The following is a 20,266-nucleotide window of genomic DNA, read 5'->3' on the forward strand; positions in this document are numbered from 1 at the left end:
AACAGACTGTGGGTAAGGTCTCAAGCACTAGATTTCTAGAAAGGCAATGTCAGAGGTCTGCACTGCATCTCTCCAGAGACAGTTGAGCTGTGTGAGGACAAAACTGTCTCAGGAAATTAACTGGAATGAAAAACCATTATATGGACAAGCTGTAATATCGACAAATGCATGGTAACTCATACAGCCAAGAGTTCAGCACAGTTCTGAAAGTTTGGCCCCTCGCATGACTGCATCATGCAGTGAAAAGCTCTGCAGACATAAAAGTTAGCTGAAGTATTAAAAAGCCATTAAGATGCATGTGCATGGACTAACTTTGCTTCCCCTTTTCCCCTTCCAAGCACCAAATTCCAAAGTTGCTGTCATTCCATTCATTTAACATAGTTACAATTTACCTCAAACGGGAACATTTCATTTTCCACAGATTCATTATAAAAAAAAAAAAAAAAAAAGGAAAAATGGAGTACACTCCTGCAGTACAGAAGTCAGAGGACGACACTGCAGAGACCTGGTAAGCTGCAGATGCTGGCACACACCTTAACAAAGCTACACATTACGCTAAGAGTACATTAGAGAAAGGCCTTACATTCTGAACTAGCTTCTCCCAACACGCTGTGTGCTACCCCAACCCCCTCTGAAATATGCTTGGCATTACAATAGGATGATTTTATAATTTTCTTCCCACTGTATGTCCTTCATCTTTTTCTGCCCTAGTACAGCAAGACTGCTCAAATTTGCTTATCTGTTGCACATAGTTATTATGGATACTTCTTTTAAAACTTCTTAAATCAGACACGCATTATCTCACATGCTCAACAACCTTCAGAAATTCTGCCTTGAAGGAAGGAATAAACACAAGTTGCTTACCCCCTCACCCCAAAACTATTATTAAAAGGCAACTAAAACATACCATGTTCTGCTAACAAAAAGATAATCTGAAGTGACTGTGAGCTGTATAGTCAACTGTACATCCAATGTCTCACAGTCCAAAAGGCTTGCCTTGTAATTTTATGTGGATATGCCAAAGAGGAAAAAAAAAATACAACACATTTAGCCATCCTAACCCAAATAGAGATTAAAATAACAGATAGTTGATTTTATTCATTTTGTTACTGACTGAATCCATGTGAGAAGCTTTCAAAATGCAAGTTTATTTTGTCTTGTTGACAAAATAACTGAATACTAACCATAAAGACTTCTACCTTGCAACTGGCAGGCCCTAATCCACGATGAGAGGTGGTGTACTTCACCAATCCTTCATTTTCATAGCCTCCAAATATAAAGTGTTGAAGTTCCAAGCATAAGAGCTTTACTAGATCAGAATCTCAGCACATTTTCTGAAAAATTCAATCACAGTAAGAAGTCATTACCCCTCTAGAAGTAGGAAGAAGCATTACATCATCAGCAATTAAAGTATCTTCTTCTCACAGCCAAAATAAAGAAGTGGGAAATACTGCCAACATGGATGAGATGGCTGGTTGACAAACACAAACTCTTTTTCTAGTATCTCCCCGAGGTATCAGGAAGATGATACCTCTATTTTGTGACAACAGACAGGAGAAGGAGAGCGTCTCTCAGCAACCTCATCATGGTAAGATTTATAACAACATAGCAGGATCACTGTCAATCCTGTTATTCTGGTATGAGTATTACTGTATGTAATGCTGTATGCTATGCCAGAAGAACCAAGCCTCAGTAACGTATGTTCAAAAGTTGCATAGAGTATGAAGAGTTGGCCTATATAGTATTATATAATATAGAAATTTTTAAAAGCACGGAAGTAGGAATATTTTGCAACAACATTACTAAAAACTGAGAGCAACCCTCTTTTGGAAATGTAAATATTCAACTTAGTTAAATCAAGACAATCACAGATACGCATTTTTCCCAAATCTTTGGCTGTATTGCAATGGTTGTTTCAATTTGTAATCTCCAACTAAACATTTCCTATCCATGGATTAACAATATATTTACTGACTTGTGTCTTTTAACAGTATTTATCCAACATAACAAAATAAACTGCAATTTGTTATACTTTTTTTTTTTTTTTTTACAAAACATTTTATAAATATTTTTACAAAATGTATACAAAGCAATTTCAAGTGAGACATACTTTACAAATGAAGGTATTTAAGCAAATAAAGTCCATACCACACTGACAATAAGTGACACATCCTCTTTAAGTGAAGTCAGTCTGTAAGGCCTCCCTAATCTAACAGATAAATTATACTAAAATCTTCAAAATGAACATCTTTTTCTTAATTGCCAGTTTAAAATTTGTTTTAATATTAGGCAGTATTAAATAACATTGAGAACACAATGTTGATCCAGCAAAATAATGAAAACATGTTTAAAGTCATGCACATTCACAATACTTTGCTGGATTCGAGTCCATATGATTAATCTAGACTTCTTAAATAAAAAAAAAAAAAAGTACAATTCTTTCATTTCCTGCTTCATAACGTACCAGAATTCCTTTAGAACTGAATTCAAAGGAGTGAACAACAGAACATGATCAATCTAACATTTACCTTGAATTCGTTCAATGGGCTCCTCTCATAAGTAGTTCAGGGAAATGTGTCTGACCAGATCAACAATCATTACTTTTTGCAATTTGTCATTTTTAATGTCATTGCCCCCCACCCCAAAATAAGATCCAATAGAAGACACACAGCCTGATATACACCAGTTGCGTATTTGCTGTACAGACGCTGTATCCATTTTGAGGTGGCACAAAAAGCAAACGTATCAACAAATGTGCAACTTTTCTTCCCCTCTATAAAAGAATTAACTAGTTAGCACACAGCTGCGTCACTTACTGGCTTTCTTCTCAAATCGTTTAGAACAGCTGAATTTCCAACATCATCAAGTACATACGCTTCAGAATACACAGCCATGAGTATTATTAAATCTAAAAAGGCAACAGGTGAAGACCATACTGTCAGTTTCACCCGTAATAGAACAAATCACTGCCTGAGAGTCTATTCTATGGACACTTAGCTAAGAATTTAAAACTGGCAATGCTCGTTATTACTTTGAATATTTTATACAACACTCGGGAATGTTGGGTTTAACAAACATGTACTTTAAAATTGGCACAATTCTTTAAAATGGCAACTAGGAACATTAAAAAAAAAAAAAAACAACAGCATTTCCATCCACTTCAAAGGGAAAATGAATTTTAAACAAGTTCATCTTTCTCATGTTGCTTTCGAGATTTGGTTTCCTTTAGCGGTCAGACAGTGGATTGTAGCTCAATACTGAGTTGCACTGTAATCTTTCACTGTCACAAGGACATAATTCTGCTTTCCTCTACGCTATTCAGATGGACTGAATTGCATGACAACAAAACTACCTTTTGTCTTCCTTCCTGGCAATCTAACTGACAACCACAGTTTGTCACAATGAGCCTCAAGGTTATGAAGACTGTAATCATTAAGTCTGGAATATGATTGGTAATTTCTAAGAAACTGGAGGGGAGGTCTGGGGAGAACATAAGCATATCTTAGAAATCACAAAAGCTGTATCCTCCTGAGCAGACATATGTACTACCTGCACGAGACTAATGCCAGCGTATTTATGTGCACAAAAGCACTCATGACCAAGGTAAACTATGAAAAAGCAGCATGGGCAGAAAAAAAAAAAAAAAAAAAAAAAAAAAAGAGACATCATAGATTAAAATAAATAAATAAAATAATAAGATTCTATCTTACCAACATGACAGCAAGCCAAATGCAAACCGTGCAATAGTTTCACTTGGCTCTACAATATGAATTAATAATTACACACTTTTAGATATGTTTTAACAATGGGACTGCTGATCAACTTTGGTCTGTACATATCTTGATAATTATGACTGCTACAGTGGATGCTTCAACATTCTCTGATAGCAAAATTAAAAAAAAAAAATCAAAAATAAACACTGGCCTTAATTTTTTTTCTGAGTAAGGCTAATGTCCTCTTAAAATATAAGCTACAAATATCTTAACAGCTTTCAAATAAAAGTGCTTTTGACACTCGGTCTAAAAATAAAAAAAAATTAAAATCAAAGAAAAAAATAAAAAAATTATACCACTTCAGAAAGACTCAAGGCTGACTACATCCAATTATAAAACGCAATAGCTCTTGAAGAAGAGTTAATATATATGTAATATATATATAAATTCATGGCTCTATCATGGCCTCGACCTGTACACAAGAAGCCATTTACTGGCTTCCAATCTACCTTCCTTAGTCAAGCATTTATTACTTCATATCATGCCACTGTGACTAAGACCATATAATATCATCTCACAGACTAAACTTACCCACTACAAATATATCAAGGACTAGTTTCTGCTCAAAAAGCAATAGAAAAGCACTTTAAGTTCAACTTATGAAACCTTGTTAACACAGTGATGACATCCTTCCAACTTAAGACTCCTAGAACACAGATTCCATTACAAAGCAAATCATCACTTCTGAATAGAGGTACAGTGGGTTTTCCAGAACAACTTAAAAATCTTTTGTGGATTTGGGGAAAAGGGTAGGGGAGAATTGTTGCTTCCATCGCTTTTTAAAAAACGTTTTCTTAATAAATATATCCTTTCAAATGACTGTGATTGTCAGTATATTACCATATTACATAGGGCCTAACGGCCTGCAACCTTGTTATGCTGCAGGACTGCACAATTATCAAAAGCACTATCATAATAATACTTGAAATAGTAAGGCCCTAACAGACTGCATTCTAACAAGGATTAACTTTACTTGGCTATCTCACTGTAACCACAATGAGTATTGCTCTCAAACACAGAACAGAATCTAGTTTAGAAAGGTTAACCTTAAATGTATGTCAGGCTGTACTTGTGGTGTCATTCACATTTGCTTCTGCTAAGAGAAACATAACTTTTCCAGGGTATTGTAACTATTAACACTCTAAGATACTATTTACAGCTGCTTCTAAAATAGAGTCAGTTTCTACACCTTCACTGTGGTCTGGAATAAATTTTTCCAAGCAGTTTTCCTGTGAAGCAAGAGGTGAAAAATTAGGAAATTCTAAGTCAACAGAGCCACTACTCGATGCCTCATTTTGTGTCGGTCTCCCAGTTTTTTTAAGTTCCAAGATATTCTTAAATGTCGTTTCTAAACTCTTACTCAGCAGTAAGTCTTGCTGGGGTTCACTGGAGCCTTTCATGTTATCAGGATGTAAAACCTCATTCTTTGGAGGGCTCCTCAGAGTTTTGTCTTTGAAGGAATTATTACATGTTACCTTCGAGAAAGATTGGACTGTATTCCTTGGTATTTTATTGTGTGTTCCATGACCGCCTCTTGATACAGTTTTTGACAAGTCTTCAGAACTCAAAGAATTCTCAGCTGACTTGGTAAGAACTTTACCAGCCATCTTTTCTTCAGGAAGGGCCTTGTATTGGCTCCCAGAAGAACAATTAGCTTTCTCAAACTTTAAAGCTTTAATGAGGCTTTCCGATTTTTTAGTAGTTCCTTCTTGTGATGTCAAAACGTTGTTAGGCACTAGAGGAAGTTTACTGTGATTTGTGGACTCTGCTGAGCTGAATTTTGGTCGGTCTCTGGTTTGGGTTTTGGTAGTCTGACTTCGAGAAGGTAATGCTTTGCTAGACTGATGGTCACTTTTGCTGGTCTGTGCTTCATCAGCTGTTTTATCAAATTGTTTGGCAGAACAACAAAAATCAGCCTGATAACCATCTGAAAAATTAAGCAGCAACATTTTATTTTAGCTACGTTTACTAAAACCATGTTTAACTATCTAGCATATGTTTACAAAATAATTGTTCAGGTTTTTCTTAGTATTCAAATTTAGGTAACATCTACAGTCTAGCAATTCACGTCTTTAAGAAATATGCACATGCTTAAGAGTAGGAACTTATCACCAAATTAAGCAGCATAGTATGCAGATAATGTGCACAGCAAAACCATACTAAAAGCGCTGTAAGTATCTAAATATTCTAATATGCTATCAGAAAGACTACTATTTCAGTCCTCTAAATTGGACTACCATATTCCCTCTGAATAGTTTTTAAAACAGCTAACAATCAGTGCCTCACTGTAGATAGAGATATTTTTTAACTGATGATGCTATGCAAACATGCTTAAGACTCAGAAGCTAACCATCCCTTACCAGGATCCACTAGTGCAAGGCGCTTCTCCCGGGTCAGAGATGCTCTTTCTTCCTGGTTAAACATCCTATCAATCATAACCATTTCTGCAGATGGATTTATCCGCTGCAGGAAAGGGAAAAAAAAAACACCTCTGAAGTCACTCATATATTTGTACTAAATTAAAACACTTATAGTTTAGTTACTTTTCAGTGGCTTACATATACGTGTGAAAATCATCCATAATTCCATAGCATCTTCAATGATCCTTACAATGACCACAACTTTTGAAATTCAACAATAAAGTATTACAGAATCACAGAATTGTAGGGGTTTAAATTTAACAACTAGAATCACTATAGTAGTTGTAAGTATCACAGCTTTTCACAACTGAATACATTTTTTACCACTGTTTTTCTTAGAAAACAGGACATGCAGTAATTTTCAGAAGAAAAAAAAAAACAGCAAAAATCTTGCAGTTGGGATCACTACACGATCTTGTTTCTCCTCTTCACTTCTCTCCCAGAAGTACAGGTATTTTCAAGTAGTTTACGCTGAGTTGCATTTTGCAGTCCATGCCTTCATGCCAGTGGATGCATCCATCACAGAAAAAAAGCTCACTGGCTATTAAGTCACAACACAGGTAACTAATTCCAAACTTAAGCATTCTTCTGGGTAACTTCATTCCAAAATGACTGAACGGGATGCATCATACAACATTCCAGATGCTAGAAGAACAGATTTTCACCTCTATCTCTCTTCCACTGCAATTACTTGGAAATGTATATGGATGGTAACTATCTTTTAAACAGGACTGCCAGATTCCAAAGCCATGTTAGTTGTGACACTTCTATTATGCGATCCTGTCTTGCTATGCATTCCTGTTCCTAACTGAATCTGATCTGAATTTTTCATACTCTAATTTTGAATTTTTTTCAGACTTGAAAACTATTGTGTCTGAAGCCACAATGAGATCCCCTGATACTTCCAAAATACATTCAAGTAACTGTGCAAGTTGGATTTCTTTTTACCTCAAACCTGGGATTGTGAAAGCATTTCAATTAGTAGTATTTATGACAAAAATAGGAAACTCCACCCAGTTTCTAAGGAGAAGTAACAATTTCCAAGATTAAAATGAGCCACCAGTGTGCCCTTGTGGCCAAGAAGGCCAATGGTACCTGGGGCTGATGAACATGGCCAGAAGGTCAAGTGAGGTTCTCCCCCTTTACTCTACTCTGGTGAGACCATATTTGGAATTCTGAGCTCCTCAGTTCAGAAAAGACAGAACTTCTAGTGACAGCCCAGCAGAGGGCTGCAAACATAATTAGGGGTCTGGAGTATCTCCCTGATCAGGAAAGGCTGAGAGACCTGGGACTGCTCAGTCTGGAGAAGGGAAGACAGAGAAGACCTTATCACTGGTGATAAATGACTCCCACCCACTAGATAAGTGGATGGCACCGGGCTCATTATATAGCTGTCCACAGCCTGTTCAGAGCAAGTGCAAAGTATAAACAAACAGCAGAAGTTAATGTGCCCTTAACATCTACTGAATTTACAAATGAACAGCAGCCTTTGGCAGTGTGTCAAATGAACTCAACGTAAATCACTGATTTTAAGATACAAGTCTACACTGAAAAATCCAAGCTGGTCACTGAAATAGCTGGTACAACAGTAAACTTCACATATACGTGTATATATACTTCTTCATATACACACACACAATGATATATCATTAAAGAGAATAAACAAAATCAACCGTAATGCAAGCTCTCACCTTCCTGTGTTATTTTTACAAACTCAATCACATTATATAAACATTTCTTCTATCTGCATTACGCTCCTTACCATTGCATCTTCTATAAGTAAACATCTGTATTTGTTCAGCATAGCTTGTGTCCTCTTCAATAGCTGTGTAGCTACAGATTCAAATTCACTGTCCACTAGAAAGAAAAGAACATACTTTCAAACGCTGTACTTCAGTAACGTGCACAAACTTTAAAACGTTTCCTTTCTAATTGCTCTAAATTGCACAAAGAATTCTCTCAATACATTAATTACAACCCCAATGCCAATTTAAAAGATGGAAATTACCTTTTTTTAAGTCTTCCTCAGTCGGCAGCGACCCCTGACACACATGATATGAAAGGAGCCTCTGAAACGCATCATTTAATGATCTGAACTGACTTTTATCTGGTGTCACAGCTTGCATCTGATCCTTCTGTAACTGCTGTAGCATACTGCAATGGAAATTGGTATCTATAATTAGCACATAATCTAACCAAAGTTTATACACTACCAAAAACTAAAGGGAGATGAAAGTTGGAGAAAATATCTGTAATAAAATTACAAAAGAAGCCAATGACTTACAAAGCTCCTTTAGTTAACTGTTTAGCAGCAGGTCGTTTCTGTCCAACTAAATGACCATCCACCTAAGTCCAAAGTAAGAGACAAATTATAACACATCCCTTCTTCCGCAGAGCTCACATTTCAGCATTTATTTTTGCCAGCAAAGTGTACCAATACTAAGTGCAATCACCAAGCAGGTATGAACACATTTAACCATCTCATGTTTTCATAAGGCCCATTAACAATGAAATATGGAAGTCAGTCCTCTTACATCACAATCTTGTTTACAGGCAAATTCAACTGCAGTGCTTATACATTCTTCACCAGGAAAAAGGCTGGTTATTACCAAATTTAGCAGGTGAAAAGGTTTCTTTTCTTTTGAAAATAAAGCTGCTCTCAGGAACTGTCTTCCCCATGTCATCCTGCCTGATACTGATGGATTAAAGTATCTGTCAGGGAAGTAGGCTAAGGTTGCATATGTACATTTTCAAAAGCCTGGTATTTGGCTGTGGGCTGAAAGCCCTGCATTTTTTTCAGTGTTAACAATCCACATATAACCATCAGATCTGTGTCTTCTGCATTCCTTACCTTACTAATGATTTATGAAATCATTTTGCAGCAGAATGCTGTCCTAAAATACGTGGTTCTCTAAGGTAGTAGAGACTCAAGTTCCGATTATACAAGAGGCATTACTCAATCCAAATCTTCTGAATAAGTTATTGTGAATCCAAGGGCTTTTTTGTTTAATACAAACTGTTGGGTTTTTTTTTCCGAGACACTGCCAACTGGTCTAACAAAATCAGTCACAGAGGAAAAAGCTACTTTTGATTTTAAAACAGATTGAGTGAAAGCTCTTTTAAGTACAGAACATCCTCCTTACCAAAGCAGGAATGGCATGAAGCAGGCAAACTGCAACAGTGCTTGGTACCTTCATTGCACAGAAAGCATTCACCTTCACATGAGAAAGTAAATCTGACCAATAATTAAAAAACCAAGCTGAACTCATAACTGAGCACTACTTCATACTCTGTACAAATGTATTTCAGTCAGTACAGTTACAGCAGCGAAGATAAATTGTAAATCAGGTCCTTCCCCTTTTTTTTCCCCTGTGATTTTGTAATTTAGCTCCATCCACAGCTAAACTTGCACCTCCTAGCCTAATTCAAGCCCTCACCTCCTATCCTCAATTGCTCAGTCTGGGAATGTAACAATTGTACCCTCCCTCACAACTTACTTGTATTCTATAAAAACTGGCTTCCCCATCCAGCCCCAAACCCTGGAAGCACTGTTAAATTTTTTGTACATAATTCTCACATAGGAAAACTTTTGGTGGGAAACAAACACATGCTGAGGAAAGAAGACAATGCAGTAAGAATCAAAGGCTAGATGGAATTTTCTTCCTCCTTCTCATAAACCATCCCCACCCAACCAGGTACACAATAGCTGAGTTTACAAGAAGTAACAGTATTGCCTAACTCATCTTCAACCAAATGAAAGAACTGTGATGTCATATCAAATTATCTTCAGGAAGCAACAAACTCCACTAAGCAAGGACATCTCAAAACAGCATTTTCAGAATATCAACTGGCAAAATACTCCATGTTTGCTACGTCAACCTCACTGAAACTTGAAGGGAAACATATAAGTGAAAGTCTTCTCTACCTGTATACACTGAACTGAAGATGATCCTACTCCTTTTTCTTGTGATGTTCCAAGAGATTGCTGTACAATTTTTCCTCCAGAGTCCTGCCCTATAAAAAATACATTAAAGAGACTGTAATCCTAAGCAATTACAGAACCATTTAATGTACCTATCCCAATCATTCTACTTGAGTTTTTATCTTTTAGGTAAAAGACGCCTCACAAGTTTAAAAACACTGATAGAACTACCCTGGGGACAGACTGGCACCTAAAAATGGAACAGGACTGATACTTTGTGCTGCAAACTACAGAAAGCCTAGAATATAAGGATTTCCTATCACACCACTGCAACACACCAAGAATTTCAAGTACCGTAAGTACAGTGTCCCAAACATTACTGAAAAAAAATCACAGTACATTTTAAACTTTTCCATCTTCTCCAACTATCTAACTTCACTGAACTTTTCTGTAACTTATTCATATGTCACAAGAGAAGATACAAAAATTTCAGAGAATTCTGTAGCTGACGTCTGTATTTCTTCAAGTTGCAAAAAAAAAAAAAAAAAAAACAGAATAGAAGACAGTTCAGTTCCGTTGGATTTTATGGAGGGGAAAACTAATTCTCTACAGACCACATTCACCTTTTCAAAAAGCACACACTGAACACTGAAAAATTTTGTTTGCAGTCTCCTAAAAAAAACCAAACATTCCAATTACCTCTATCAACACGAGCCAGCAATGCAAGTCTGACACTGTGAAAAAGAATCTATTGCTGCAGCAAAAAAAAAAAAAAAAAACCAACAACCTGACAACAGAATCATTTTTAGAAGACCATGGTTGACCTGATAGGGTGTTGCTCAGAAGACTTGACAGCTGATGTTGTCTCAAATTATCTTGAGCCTTTGACGCAGAAACTGGTGATGTCTGGTTCATACCTTTCTTCTGTGGCACATGCATTAAAAATAAAAATAAAAAGCTGAAGCATTTACTGAAAGCTTTAACAAAGAGGAAAAGAGCAAGAACAGGCAAATGCAGCACTGTGCATCCTCCCTCAGCCTCAAGCTCAGCACTGGTGAAGTCTCACCTTGACTTCTTCCACTGAGTTTAAGAACTGCATACAGTAAATTAGAGAGGAATGGAAACTCCACCAACAGTACAAATACACAGAGGGTGCATTCTGGATGCCCTGTGATTCACCCTGACTCAAACTAAAAGCAGCCTTCAGGTAGCTCAGCTTTTGAGAGTCTCAAAGCTGCAAAACAGTCTCAAGAAAAACACTCAATAGAACAAACTCCACGGTGTTCAGCAACTGAATGATACTGACCTTATGATACCGTACAACATTTAGGACTTAAGTACAAACAAGCTAAGGAGATTCTGGGAAGCAGTAGAATCTGTTCCCTATAGTTAAGACCACACTGGCCGCTTTTTGGTTCCAAAATTTTACCTGAAAAATATATTCTTTTACAGCAATAAGGAATTCTATGTTTTTGTAACTGCTGAAACTCACTGGCCTCAAAATGCATCCTACAAATACAAAAATAGAGACATATGAAGAGAAAGTCAGTGTTCAAATTACTCATCTGCAAACAAAACATTACAATCTGTGCTAGCAGTTTTGGTGAAGAGTGAAAATTTGGTCCTACATGTTTGCCTTCATTTTCTAAATAAAGCCACAATATTACATTGCCTGTTTTGGTCTCGGTTAGCAAAAAAGCATGAGACCTTTGGGAAAAGAGAAAAAACAACAGTAATTGGTGCAATTCCATTCTGAGATGATAGCTATCAGTATTTTATAATGACTAAAGAGAAAAAAAAAAAAAACTAGACTAAAACAAAGCAATAAAAAGCAGAGTTGAGATAATTGTTAGTTGCTAATGATGTTAGATGCTAACAAGTGCAATACTGACATGCTTCGGAAACTCATTTATGAAAGCAGATAACTTAAGCTGAACATAAACTACAGCTGCATCAACTGGACACTTCCCACCCTAAAGGCACGTTCAGAACTTTTAAAATTACTTAATAGGCCTCTTCCTAGAGATATTTTTTACAAGCTAAACTTCTACAAACTGCTTGAGAAAGTATTTTCTCCTAAGGACTTTGAGAAACACCTTTCACCTTTTCTTTGACTGCTTCAAATTTGAAAGCTTCTAACTGCTCCAGATCCAAAAGAACTACAAGCACGCAAAATGCCAGAAAGATTAATGGTAAGCAGTTGAGAAAATACCACTATGAATCACCACTAAAAACTTCTGAATTAACAGAAGCAACAGGCTCATTCACTCAGTGACAAACTTCAGAAAATACTGAGTGAAACGACACATCTGGGTTACAGTGATTTTCAGCAGTTACACAGCATTTGTAATACTACAGCCTAGCAAAGCCTACTTCCTCCATATTAACAATTTTAATACTTCGTTAACAAGATTTTAGCACAGATTAGAATCATTTCTTCAGCTGTATTCTGAAGCAGTTTGCTTACCTGACTGAAGGCGAACTGTTGCTGTGTTACTCCAACTGATGTGTGACTAAAGGTGCTGATGGATTTGGAAGAGGATGCTGGAAGACGATGTGATGAACTGACAGGAACTTGAGTCCTGCTCTGTGCGAGTTGATCTCCAGTAAAGTTTCCTCCAGATGCAACAGACTGAACAGAAGGTCCCAAGCTAGGATGTACCGAACCAGAAGAACTTACAACAGTGAATCGATTAGAAGCTGACATATTTGAGACTGCAGACTGCCCAGGTGACATTGTCGTAAAACTCGATCTACCTTGAGAAGCATTAGCTTGACTGGGTGACAAATGCAACACTGTCGGTGATGCCTGCTGCAGTGGCACCTGTCCACCAACAATTTGTGAAGTTCCATGATTTACTATAACTTGGTTTCCAGGAGCTGTGAAGGTCTGGCCAGAAACAAGTTGAACAGCTGTGTTCTGATTATTCAGCATCTGTCCAGAATACGACTGGTTGGCTCTCAGCATGTTTGTAGAGTTCCTGTTGAGCATTACATGCTCGGCAGACACTTGGCTAGGAACCAACTGGGAAGGCTGCGTCTGAAGAAGCTGTCCATTTATGGCCTGGACATGATGAACTGAGTTTGAATTAACAGCCAAACTTGTAGGTATGAGAAACTGATTTTGAGGTGCGTGAGGCTGTCCCATAGGAGAATGGATAACAATACTACCTCCAGCATTACTAACTGTCTGAGGTGTAACTGATTTTCTTGTATTTTGTTGATTAACGATGTTAACAGACATATGAGGACCAACTACTGAACTCTGAGGTGAGCTTGCAGAAGCAAACGGAATCCCTTGCTGTACGTGATGTTGCTGTATTCCCAAGTTGTTCACATTGTAAGCAGACTGCTGACCCATCTGGACAGGCTTTGGTTGGATATTAATGGGTACTTTGTTAGAGTTTGGCGCTAAACCCCTTTGAATTATGATATTATGGACAGGTACAGATGTCTGAAAATTTGTGCTGTTAAACGGAACTGTTACAGGTTGTGCTACAGGACTTGTATTTGAGTTCCCAAACAGTGAGTTACCATTTGGAGTTTGTCTATGAACCAAGAGGCTACTGCTCATGTTTGCAGGCGTCTGCTGACCATTACCCTTCAGTATTATCTGAGATCCATCGAGGTTATTAATGGTCATCATGGAAGGCTGATTACTAAATGAACCAATCAGCTGTATCTGCCCTGAACCACTAATCTGGTTGCTATTAGACAAATGCTGGCTGGGAACACTAATTCCGACATGTTGCATAAAGCCATGTTGCACGCCGACTGTATTGCTTGCAAAAGATGCTCCAACAGGTTGCTGTACCACTTGAGTAACTCCTACAGGTTGCAACGTCTGACCTGAGTAATTAGAAACATTAGAAGCCTGAGTAAAGGATGCTGATGAAGAAGGATGAAGCTGAGCTTGTGCAAACTGTTGACTAGAACCTACACTGGCATCCAAATATGCCTCTTCTGCCAAAGTCTGTTCAGTAATATTGGCCTCCTGCAAGGACTTCTGAAGAATATCAAAAGGTTGATCCTCACTAAGATCAGGTAAAGGAGAAGACACAAGTTCATCTTCAAGAAATTGAAGGCTACTGGACAGCTGCAGTCCATCACTAGGCCCCTCTCCAAGCTGATTGCTTACACCTTTTACAGACGACTTAGGATCAGTGTTCTGAAATGAAATACAATAAAATAAATCCTTTTCAGGAATTCTCAACCGTTTCCCTATTAAGCCTTTTCACCCAAACAAACTGCCATACTACGATCACACAGTGCAAATTAGCAGCCATTTCACAACATTAAGGAACTGTGTTAAGTCTTTGTCTCAAAGAGTTTTAGAAATAAGAGTAAGAAAAACAGTGCTACAGATTTTGTATTTTATGTCTTCAGAAAAGATTACAGAGAAGAACTGCCACTAAAACTACAGCAAATATTAAGTAGCATGTTGAATTAAAAATGTTTCTACTGTACATCTGTAAATATTGTAAAAGAAATCAGATCCAACTAGCCTACTTTACTTTGGTCTACTGTCAAGTTTTCCTTAAAATAAGTAAATAAATAAATAAATAAATAAATAAAAATAAAAACCACCATAATATGCCCAGAATCTCTTAGCAACACAAATGTCAGGTTCTTAAGGGAGGGTAGGAATGACAAATTTAAATAGCCATTAAAGACTTGCAATTGTTATAAGTTAGATAAGAGTACACCTTCCTAAATCCAAAATCACACCGCAACTTTTGAAAAAACATCCAATTTCTTCTTAGATCAGGATTGCATAACGTGGGTGGAGAAATTATTGGTTGCCTTCATATTCTGAGCTTTCACTCCTTAAATGTCACAGACATTTGTTTTCACCTCATATAAACAAGTGAAGACACCATAAGCTGCAATTATCACATGCAACCATGTCCCCACCCTAAATATTTAAGCATATTTAATTCAGAATTTTAACCCAACCTGCTTCTGAAACAGCCTGTATATTTTACAAAACTTCAGCCATGTTATAAAATATTGAATGTATTAGAAGTTAATAAAATATTTGTATGTCTTTATATACGTATAAAACCACACAATTTTATTAACATATATGTTTATTAAAAGAATTAAATCAGTACTTAAATGTCTTGATGTCTCCACTACCTAACTACCATCAGGCAGAGCAAAAAGTAGTCATTATATAGGGCTCTACTGGAACTCAGGACCCCCAGATTCCTGGGCAGAATTCCTTACTGCATCTGTAAATTGTCTCCAATTAATACTGTTACCATTAGTACTAACAAAACAACAACTAATAATAACAATAGCAATTGTAAAAATAAATAATAATATTGTACGCAATCAAGACAAAGAGCTTGAAACTTTCCCTCTGAAATGAAAAATATTGAGAGTCACTCCCTGCTCCCCGGACTGGTTAACATCCAGACACAATTTTACCTACGCAAACTGGAAACGTATTCCTAATCACTGCTGCCATGATTCTAACAGCCACCCAGAGCATTATGCTATTTTCAACAAGAAATCAATGCCTCTGCAATTTTATAAATGTGTTTCAATACAGTCTTACTCTCACTGGCCTCATGCATATTCTGCTCTCAAACTGTTCCACTGTACCTAGCAGGAAACTGACAGAAGTCATTGGACACAACCCAGGCAATGACTCGGGAACTCTCCCATGAGAGATGTAACAGAAACTGATGACAGCCAGGAAACAAACCTGTAATCAGTGGAGAATCACTCTGAGGGGAAGTAAGGAGAAAAAAAAAAAAAAAGCAAAAAAAAAAAGCAAAAAAAAAAAGCAAAAAAAAAAAGCAGACACTGCCTTCTCTCCCTAAAGTCACTGTGAATTTCATCTTGTTTGTGTTAGATGCTGGCTGTGCATGCTTACCAGCTGGGGCACTGAACCCTTGACACTGAATTTGTAAATTCTGCCACTGAAAGGCATTACATGGCATCAACAGTCAATCCTACTTCATGACAGCAATTCTGAATACATACAAAACCAGAATCTTCAGTACATGCAAGAATTTTAACAACAAAAAGAAGTCAGAAATCCTCAACTTTTCAGGTGTCTTAAGTTATACGCAGGGCCTGTGAATCCAACCACCAGTGGGATTTGTATGGAATACCAGCACCATCTTTTCTCCCCTCCCCTCCTTGGGTAGAAACCATGTGCTGACTTGAGTGAAAAACAATTTGTTTGAGGATGGATGAACAAGTGCCTTGCAAAGGCACAAGAGGTAACCAGAATACAAAACCCACTCAAAATTACTACCAAAAATCTCAGCTTCTGAAAAACACCAAGAATTACCCCAACATCTGTCTATCTTTTCATGCCTATCAGAAAAATGTCTGCAAAGAACAACTAGAAAATCTACGCTATGACAAATATATGTCATATATCATCTTTTTTCCCCCCACAGCCTCATCTTTCTTAGCATGCCACAGTACAACAGAAAGAGCAATAAACAAGAAAACCATACTGCATATGTTAAAAAAGCTGAATGTGGGGATGAGTATGTGATAATAAAACAAAGAAACAGCAACAACAATAATCAACTAATGAAATACAAGAAATATGGGTTAGAAGGAAACCACCGAGTCCAGCCTCCTACTCAAGGGAGTCTACTGCCAACAGTAGATCAGATCAGCCTTGGCCATATCTCTAAGGACATGAAGCCCACAATATCACTCAGTAAAACGTGATCCAGTGCAGCAACACTCCTAGCACAAAGAATACTGGAGAGTTGGAACTAGGTGATCTTTAAGGTCATCTCCAATCCAAGCCATTCTATGAGATATGATTCTGTGACTACTTACAACACCTAATGAATTTCAAGTGAATTCTCTAACAGTGAAATTACAGTAAGAAAACATCCCCAGCTAGCTACTCAGTGTAAAGAACAAAAAAATAACATGAATTAAACTTCATAATTGCTAGCTCAGATTTTACTTAGAAATAAGGTATGAAAATATCCTACAATTCACAGAAAGTGTATAAATAATACATTTAGATGCAGAAATAATACATCAGACATAGAACAGATCTACCACATCTACGATCAATAAACTTACATGCCCAATTCACTGAATAGTTACAGCAGAGAACATTTTCACTGCTCAGCAAGTGGCTTTTGAAAATTTGCTAAAAAATGGCCTAGTAGTGCTAATGTCTTTTGATTCAGTCACTACTGAAAACCCAACAGAAATACTTGAGCAGCGTGAGGTGGTTCTACGAGAACATTCAGAATTTTTATGTGGAAAAGGTCAAAGCCCAAATTTACTTAATTCACTTTTTTAAGAGCCAAATAAAGCTGCAACAAAAGCATGCAGTTTCAAAAACCAACATTTCTCTCCTGACCACTTACATTGGAGTTGGCGAAAATGGAATTTGAGTTGGCTACAGAATATTCTGCATTTGTCAAGTCTTCGTTGCTCTGGTAAAAAACAAAATCATGTTTAGAAACAATACACTCAGTAAAGGTTTTGTATATCTCACACACAGGAAATGCTACTTACAGATTTATTACTAGGTCCATGCAGAAAATAATTCAGTGCCTGCGGGTCCCTTAAAAAAAAAAAAAGAAGAAAGAAAGAAAAAAGTTACTACTTCAGGCAACTCTTTCTGCTAATGAGGTGAATTTAACTGAGTCAGACACTTAACTCACACAAATCAGGTTTGTTTCACTGACCCCAGTGCACAGTTCAAAGTGTATACCATTTGAGGCTCCTTGTTTCTTTATCAGAATGATTTGGAGATACTGATCAGATTCACTGTCATTGCACAAAGACATTCCAAACAATCGACCACATTCATCACAAAATCTGAGTTACACTATTCTTTTTATGAGGGCATTACTTTCATTCTCTCAAAACACAGCATCTCACAACCTACAAAACGTAAAGAAAATACTGCAACCAAGTAACACGAGAACTAAAACAGCCACCATCTCCTCTACTGAGCTTAATTATTATGCCTGCTCAGCTACTGTTTAAGTCAATAAGGTTTGTTTGTTTGTTTTTTTTAACCAGGTTAAATCTTTTAATGTGTTTTCTGACACATTAACAAAAAGCTTTTGTTTTTTTGCCAGAGTAAAAAGCTGCACCAAGTGAAATCAACCACGCAGATAACTGAATGAATGCTACAAAAAACAATTTCAGTGCATTTCACCAGTGCATTTCACGAACCTGGCACTATCACTGAACAGAACTCAGATTTAAAACATGGTCTGACAGAATGAGTGTTGGAAATTCAAATAATTTAAAAATACTTAAATATAATTGCACAGGAGACCTCATAAAAAGCATTAGAAATGTGCTACAAATGATTATTTTAAGTTACTATAAATCATTTCCCAACGTGTCCATTAGCCTAAAGAGCAAAGTGACAGAGTCCTTTAACTTCAAAACATCTTTATTAATTAAGACGCAATAATAATGTAAAAAAAAAATTGAGAAACAGGAGATCCTCGTTGAAAAAAGTTAATCCAAACCATCCCTCCTCTCTCCATCGTCCTAGAAAATAAAAAGGAAACAAGTTAATATATCAGGTTTAACAGTCTTCTAAAAGCACAGAAACACGCCTCTTATTTGGGAAAAAATATACTGCATTCATGCATTTATCAAGTACGTGTTAAAAAGGCAGCATTTGCCAGAGACTTCGTGGTACAATTACATTTACGACACACAAGTAGCTACATATATTGCAAGCAAAAGAACCATTTTCATAGTAGAAATTTCAAGAATTCAGTAGAAAGATCACTGTATGAGCTCACGAGGTCTGTCACACTTATTTTACTGATACATTATCAAGCCATTTAATAGCAACTTTGCTCACTGGCTTTAAGTCATGAAACACACAATTAAAAAGCGAGAATACTTCATCACCTTAAATAATGGCTTTAATAACAAAGGAATTTTAGAAGGCACTTACCGAAAACCAAAGATGCTGCTGTCCATTCTTCTAGACAGTAGAACAGAACAGTAGACAGCTTACGACAGTAATTGCTGTGAGCACCAGGAAAAATGCTGTAATTTTTCAAATGCTCACAAGGATAGAGAGCACTTCATTTTCTGGACCACGTGTGAACTTGTACCAGGATCCTCACAATTCACGCTCACGGCTCAGCATTTAATTATCCAATGCAGCCAATTACCATCTTTATGGTAAAGCAGGATGTCTTTTCATTTTTCATAGCTTCAGTCAGTGATCTCACACAGCACACAACACAGAACGTAACAGTGATCCACTCCAGCCAACACTTTTGCTGTAGCATCCACAAAGTAATCCCTAAATTACAGTAGCCACTGCAATAGCATTTTGCTTTGCTCTCAAGTTCTCATGGGTTTTGCATGAAGTCTTCGCATAAGAAATGTAGAAAAGCTATTTATTTACTACATGTAACATAGTATTAAAAAACAAAATCTTGTATGAAATAGATGCCGCATTTTAATAGCTGCTACATGACCAATGCCATACTGATTTTTCATAGTTTGAACAAAAGTACCACATAGGAGATGTTTCCTCTCGTGTTTTAAATGTATTACAACACATTACCTGTTCTCAAACACTTGATGTAAATGTCAGTCAAGCAAAGGTAACCTGTCATTTATACAACTGACAGGAATCTTGCAATGCAGTAATCTAGTTGTTATATTATGAGATACTTATATGGACTATATTACTGCAAAAAGATCTGTAATTCATATTTTAGAAAAAAGTAAAATCCCAACTTGATTAAAATCAGCACCTCTTGAGCAAAACGGTAACAAATCCTTGTTTGCTGTGGATACATTACAGTACCAGGTAACATTCTAATATTTTCATGCAAACACAAGTTACTAGTAGATATTAAGGAGTTTTGTTTTTTAAGAAAATTACATCATCTTACTTTTCTCTTTAAAATACAAACACTGTCAACAAATTTTCCAGCTCCACCACTCCAAGAGCTAAAATTCCTTTTTTTTTTAAACCCCCCCAAAAAAGTTCTCTGCAATGAAGTCTTTAACAACATCCCTACTACTGTGCTTCTGCAATGACCCTGTATTACCATTAACTGAAAAGAGACTTCAGCTTCCACGCCCACTCTTTCCTTAGCTGCTCTTGAGAATAATGCCAACAAGTGGAGTGTCATCTAGCACGAAGTGGGACTGAA

General features: G+C 36.9%; 1 protein-coding gene across 4 annotated transcripts in view; it reads right to left on the minus strand.

Annotated features, from left to right (window-relative positions):
• Positions 1-1,072: 1,072 nt before the first annotated feature.
• BICRAL (BICRA like chromatin remodeling complex associated protein) overlaps positions 1,073-20,266 on the minus strand; it is a 31,799-nt gene continuing 12,605 nt past the window's right edge. For all 4 annotated transcript variants that reach the window (XM_052700336.1, XM_052700346.1, XM_052700331.1 and 1 more), the window contains exons 3-12: positions 17,631-17,679; positions 17,480-17,548; positions 12,583-14,283; positions 10,940-11,039; positions 10,119-10,207; positions 8,478-8,539; positions 8,202-8,347; positions 7,956-8,050; positions 6,134-6,236; positions 1,073-5,700 (exon numbers count right to left, since the gene is read on the minus strand). In XM_052700336.1, the coding sequence (XP_052556296.1) occupies positions 4,907-5,700; positions 6,134-6,236; positions 7,956-8,050; positions 8,202-8,347; positions 8,478-8,539; positions 10,119-10,207; positions 10,940-11,039; positions 12,583-14,283; positions 17,480-17,548; positions 17,631-17,679 (3,208 nt within the window). In that variant the 3' untranslated portion in view covers positions 1,073-4,906. The remainder of the gene's footprint in view (positions 5,701-6,133; positions 6,237-7,955; positions 8,051-8,201; positions 8,348-8,477; positions 8,540-10,118; positions 10,208-10,939; positions 11,040-12,582; positions 14,284-17,479; positions 17,549-17,630; positions 17,680-20,266) is intronic.

Source organism: Tympanuchus pallidicinctus, unplaced genomic scaffold (genome assembly GCF_026119805.1).
Source record: "Tympanuchus pallidicinctus isolate F22 unplaced genomic scaffold, pur_lepc_1.0 scaffold1, whole genome shotgun sequence".
In the NCBI taxonomy this organism is placed as follows: domain Eukaryota; kingdom Metazoa; phylum Chordata; class Aves; order Galliformes; family Phasianidae; genus Tympanuchus; species Tympanuchus pallidicinctus.